This window comes from Choloepus didactylus, chromosome 11 (genome assembly GCF_015220235.1).
Source record: "Choloepus didactylus isolate mChoDid1 chromosome 11, mChoDid1.pri, whole genome shotgun sequence".
NCBI classification, from domain to species: Eukaryota; Metazoa; Chordata; class Mammalia; order Pilosa; family Megalonychidae; genus Choloepus; species Choloepus didactylus.
Genome location: NC_051317.1, coordinates 5,646,810 through 5,652,809, shown reverse-complemented (window position 1 = coordinate 5,652,809; position 6,000 = coordinate 5,646,810). Strand labels below are relative to the sequence as shown.

The following is a 6,000-nucleotide window of genomic DNA, read 5'->3' as shown; positions in this document are numbered from 1 at the left end:
ATAAGGTAGGATGCAGAAAAGTTTTTCAGTTTGGTAAAAATATGTCTTAAAGGGTATAGAGTACTGTATATGTCAAGGGCATAGAGAACAATATATCATAGTAGTAGAGAATGTGTGCTGGGGTTCAAATCACAGCTTTACCGCTTATTCAGTCTGTAACCCTGGGCATAGATCCCCATTTATAAAAATGGAAAATGCATTACCTCCTCTATATGGTTGCTGTGATAGTTAAATGAGTTACTAAATATAAATCTATTAGCATATTAGTATTATAAAATTATTATTAGAAGCAGATAGATGTTTTAGTCCTGATTCTTCAATTTTCTTAGCACTTTTTCAACTCTTTCGGGTTTGTCTTAGTTTGTCAGGGCTGCTATGACAACTACCACACACTGGTTGGCTTAAGCAACAGGAATGTACTGTCTCACAGTTTTAGAGGCTAGAAGTCCAGAATAGTGGGTCAGCAAGGCCATGCTTTCTGCAGAGTCTGCAGTGTACTGGTGATTGTGATCCTCCATCACATAGCATTTCTTACTTGAGGCTTAAACTGCCTGCTGTGTCCAATTTCCTTTCATCATATGAACTTTAGCCGTATGGATGAAGGCCCATCCTCATTCCATTTGGCATCATCTAAATAGGATTTTTGATGACCCTATTCACAAATGAGTCCACACTTAGCTAATAATAACATCTTCAAAGGTCCTGTTACAAATGGGTCCACACCCACAGGAATGCAGATTAAGACTTGAGCACATCTTTGTGAAGGACATAATTCAATCCCCAACAGTTGCCAAGGCTACTATGAGAAGGTTGAAATGATCTTTTACATCCAAGTTGCAATGCCCTATGGTACATTTTGTATGTTGTATGTATTCAACATTTCATTTCTATTTATTGTTGATTTTTAGTATTTATTGATCAGCTGATTTATTAATATTTACTGATTTTCTAGTGTTTAGTTGCTTATGCCTCTAAAATCTACAGTGGCTTTTTACCAGGTCTCTATTTTTTAAATCCAAGTGCTAGAGGGATGCCCTTTCCATCTTTTCTTCCCTGTCCTCCTCAAACTAACTTTAATTTCCCTCTTCTAGACCAAGGCACTATCCCCATGTTTTAGAGATTTTTTTTTTTTAATAACCAGATTATCTATGGACAATGTCCTTCTTTCTTTTCACTTCAGATCTATAGCTAGAAACTAGTCACCACTCCTACTGCTTCTTGTTTTTTTGTTTTGTTTTGTTTTGTTTTTTCCTTTAGAATAAAGATGAAAACATTTTTGCCTCTTCCAACAAATGTACTATTCAATGAAGGGTAATTATAAAAGAGTGAACTTTGGACTCAAACTGTCTTGGGCAGTTTGCTTCAGTGCCAAGATGCTCAGTTTTCTCATTTGTCTAACGAGGATACTACTACTAACTTGGTGGAAGAGTGAGGATGAGGAAACATACATTTCTAGAATGGGAAGGAATCCATGAATGTTAACTCTGATTATTACCAAGTTCCCTGTTTTATTATAACAACTCATCATGCAGTTAGCAAATCAAAAGCCGCAGTTTATTTTAATATTTAATTTTGAGCAAACAGGAGTGTGCATCATGTATAATTTGAAGCTGGCAGGGGCTAACCAGAATCTTCTCCCATTTCAGCCAATAAAAGCATTATTCAACTCATTTTCTACATATCAAACAGATAGAATATTAACTGTGAATTTTTTTATGGCAGTGAATTTCCTTTAATCAAAGATGATCATGACAAATTCATTAACTATCAAAATCTACATTTTGCTAAAAACAATCTTTTTTTAAAAATGTTTAATTATACAATACATACAATACATGCTGCTTTCCTTTTTTGGATTTCACTATCCGTTTGAGTCCTTCATCTTCAGCCGACATCAAACACTTAGTCTTTGCTGCTCTGACCCCTGGCAATCACAGGCTCTGAAATCACAAAGGTCTTCACAGTCTCCTCCCAGTCCTGGTAACTCAAAGCTATGATTCCTTGATTCCTAATCTGGGTGTTGCGGTCAATCCTCTCACTTTCTTCCTTAATATCTACAGGGTCTATTATTGGCAGCCAATCTTGGTCAAGTCTTATTCTTGTAATACCATCCCTTATAATGAAGGAAACCGTATCAGAATCTTCTCGAAAATAGGTTTGCAACAATCCCAAGATTCTTTCTACTTGTTTTTCTGTTGCTTCTTGATGAGATTCCTCCATTCTTTTTAACTGGGCAGGCATTGCCCTCTGCTTTTCTATCGCGCGAACTTTGTTTGGACCATCGATGCATGGCTTTGGCACAGTTACCTCTCCTTGTCTAGAACCCATCGGAAAGTGGAATGTATCGGTTTCATTAAAGGTGTTTTCTGCTGTTTTGCCTGATATTTTCCAGGAGTCATAGACTATGAATTCAAAATCAGAACTGTCTTCATCACGGACGAGTTCTTCAGCTTCTGGCGGATTTACACCCATGTAGAGTTTCAACTTATCTTACCGTAGCAAAGGGGTTGAGATTGGAGCGCAGCTGCTTTGCTTTCTCTTTTCCCAAATCTGAAGCCAAAACAAGAAACTGAGCATCTAGAACTGCTTCTCTTACTCGGGACACTCCATTAAACAGAGTGTGGACCTCTTCAAGGACCTCTGTTAGTTTGTCGCTGGCATTCAGTATATCCTCCTGATTTTCTTAACCCAAAGGGCTTGTCTTTCTCTGCCACCTCTGAGGAATGTTCCATGACAGGGTGCTTCTCAAACTTCTTCAAGCAACAGAATCGCCCGCAGGGCGAGGTAACAGAATGCAGGGCGGTCCCCAGAGTCTCGGATTCGCTAGGTCCGGGGTGGAATCCGAGAATTTGAATTTCTGACAGCTCCAGGTGACGCGGCCGCTGTGGGGCCCGGCCACCCACCGCCAAAAGCAACAAGAAGCAACGCGGTATCCGCGTCCCGCCTCTCCCCCTTCCTAGCGGTCAGAGCTCAGGCAAGTCGACCAAGGGGTCTGGAGTCGGTTCTGCAAATCGGGGTCCCGCGGTGCCCCCCGCCGAGGTCGTGAGGCTCAGTAGAAAACCCGAACAGCGGAGTGCTTTGAAAACAAATCAAGGCGCGGTGCGGCTGCTACGGGCTGTCACCAAGTGCGCTTTTTAAAAAAGTCTCGGCTGCACGCGGCCTGGGTTTGCGCAGCGGCCTCACAGGCGCCTGCCCTCATCCCACCCCAACCCGGTCTCCACCCCCACCCCCACTCCCACCCCAACTCGGGGCGCCTGGACCAGGACCGCCTGAATTTTGAAATGTCTCTTTTTAAAGATCCTAATCATTGAAAATCTCCCTGTTTGATGGTTTCTCAGCATTTCAGGTGAAGGTGTTTTGAAGAGTAGAAAGAGCACAAGGCACCCTCCAGGAACATAATTAATTTAAATCTCCAATTAAATCATTTTTGGAATGTGATGCAGTGTAAATGAACAAATGCAAATTTTATGTTTGTAAATGTGTATCTACACACACGTATACACACACGTCACACCTCTCCTTTGTCCTTAGGGAAAGGTAGAAATCCTGCCGAATTTGATCTCAAGAAACCAGGCTTTGAGAAGCCAAGTGATCGGCATGATACAAGTCAGAATCACTCAGTCATAGACTCATTCAAAATGCATCAGTTGTGCAACATGCTGGAGTGAAAGGCAGATTTAGAGTGTTACTATCCTAGGTTTAAGAACATCTCTGCCACACATTGACTTTGTGACCAAGGGCAAATATGTTAGCCTGTTAATCATCAGTTTTTTCATGGGAATGCCAGCACTTACTCCGTAAGATGGTTGTAAAGATTATGTGATATATAAGATGCCTGGCACATAGTGATGACTCCCTAATTTCTAGCATTCCTTTTTCCACAGTCCCCTACTATGTGCAAGGAGTGAATAAAAAGGATGATTAAGAAATGGCTTCTGCCCTCAGAGAGATGCCAGTCAATTGCTGCTGGGAGAGTGAACCAAGTTTGAGAAACTGGGAGTAACAATAATTAATGCTTCCTCTAGGGATTGGCCCTTGTGCTAATTTCACACAGTGGCAGAGTTTGAATTTGAAAACTGATTTGCTTTGGTGAAATTCCATCTCTATATTCAACTAACTCTTGTGAGTTTAGGAAAGTTACTTAACCCTTCTGAGCTTCAGTTTCCTCATCTGTGAAATGATGAAAAGAGTAATAGAAGTGGCTACATCTAAGTTTATTTTGAGAGTTAAAAAATAATATATGAAAAATGCAAGGGCCATTATTACTGCTTAATAATGGTTTGAGGCAAAATATCAGATATAATTGTATCATTTTTAAAGAAGAATTTCTTTCAGTTATCAGAAATTCTAGGAAAGATTATAAGCAAGTTAAAAAAGCATAGACAGGAATAAATTTTATTATATTCCATCTTTTTTCCAACATTCAGACAATGGGTTCTCACAGAGCATCACATTGGGGGCACTGAAGTTAATATTAATAAGAAGCATGACAACCCCTTTGTAGTCACAAAAAAAAGAAAAAGTCATCTGTTTCTTTAATGTTCTTCTCAAAGAACCTACCACTGCCTCTTCTAAGTGCTCCGAACATTATCTTGCTACAGATATCTCCATCCTTGTGGTAGAGTCTACATTATTGTGGTATCTCTAATCATAACACAGTGAGCTTCAGATATTTTACTCTAATTAATGTCATCTCAAAGGGTGCACTGTGATGAATATATGTAAATATCTCACGAATTTGACCATGCTTTCAGCTCTGAACTCTGGCTTCCAGGAGTCAATGTGAACTAATTGAATAACAGAAAACTCATAATTTAGCTACTGTAAAGAAACTGAAAGTGTCCTGTAAACTATGCAACTCGGTCAGGATACATGATTATCTTTAGAATAAAATTTGAAATAATTTTCCAGTTTCTTTGTGCCTTCTGAATATTAGCTGAATGTATTAAGTTGGAAAAAAGGGCATGATATTACTTTGGAAATTGAAGTCATCTTTTAAACATAACTCCTAGGGTTCCCAATGTAATGCACGCTTCCAGGACCTTAAGTGGGTGTTCCATAAATGCTGGCTAACCACAGGAAAAACACTGGAAGGACACAAAGGAAATGGACAGGACTCTGCTGTCTTCTTTTTTCAGACTTGCATGGCTATGAGTTGTCAGGCAGTGTCCTGGATTTCTCTCTCTTAGCTTAGAGGGATAACACTCATGTCTCCTCTCTACCCTGAGGCCAGACCTTCCTCAAATCCCATATAAATTGCTCTTCCCGCTGGCTTCTTGCACCCTGTACATTCCTGCCAGACTAGTCTCCCTAGTATGGGGCTTTCAGCATGTTACCTTCTTAAAAGGACTGAAATGTCCTGAAATGCACTTAACTGGTCAAATAATATAATACAAAAACACAAGATCATAACCAAGGAATATAGATATGAAACATTGTGGTCATATTTGTTGAAAGGGAGGGAAAACCCCACTTAAAGGGATTTAGATCAGATAAACAGAATTTTCTCACTAACCACATTGAAACGTCAGCAGGAACTTTGCCTTCAAACGAGCCACACCACCAGGTTAGAAAGGTCTGGCTTTGCTCCATCTCTTGGCCCCCATGTCCTCCAGGGATTGGCTTCATTTTCAGACAGCTTCTTCCCCCAGGGTTATCAAGATGGTCACTGGCAGCTCCTGGGTCTTTTCTCTCCCAGAAGAGATAAGCAAGCCTCTCCTCTTTTCTGATAATATCCACAAAAGTGGTGAGATGCCCTCTGACTGGATAGCTTTGGTCACGTCCCTGAACTAATTGCTGTGGCCAGGGGAATGGAATTCATTGACAGGCTTAGGCTTAAATCACACACTCTACTCCTGTAGGTCCTCCCAGAGATGGCCTTGACTGGGAGAGCTGGGTGGTCATGTGCCTTAATGATAAACAGGAATTATTGCCCAAAGTAGGGTGAGTAGTTGCCAGGTAGACAAGAAAACAGATGTGAATCATGCAGGCCTACCACCA

At 40.5% G+C, this 6,000-nt stretch overlaps 1 protein-coding gene across 1 annotated transcript in view; it reads right to left on the bottom strand.

Moving 5' to 3' along the window:
- Positions 1–1,902: 1,902 nt before the first annotated feature.
- Positions 1,903–6,000, bottom strand: part of LOC119506533 (non-structural maintenance of chromosomes element 4 homolog A-like) — a 39,504-nt gene continuing 35,406 nt past the window's right edge. The window contains 2 exon segments of the mRNA XM_037799561.1: positions 1,903–2,473; positions 2,475–2,682. Of these exon segments, the coding sequence (XP_037655489.1) occupies positions 1,903–2,473; positions 2,475–2,682 (779 nt within the window).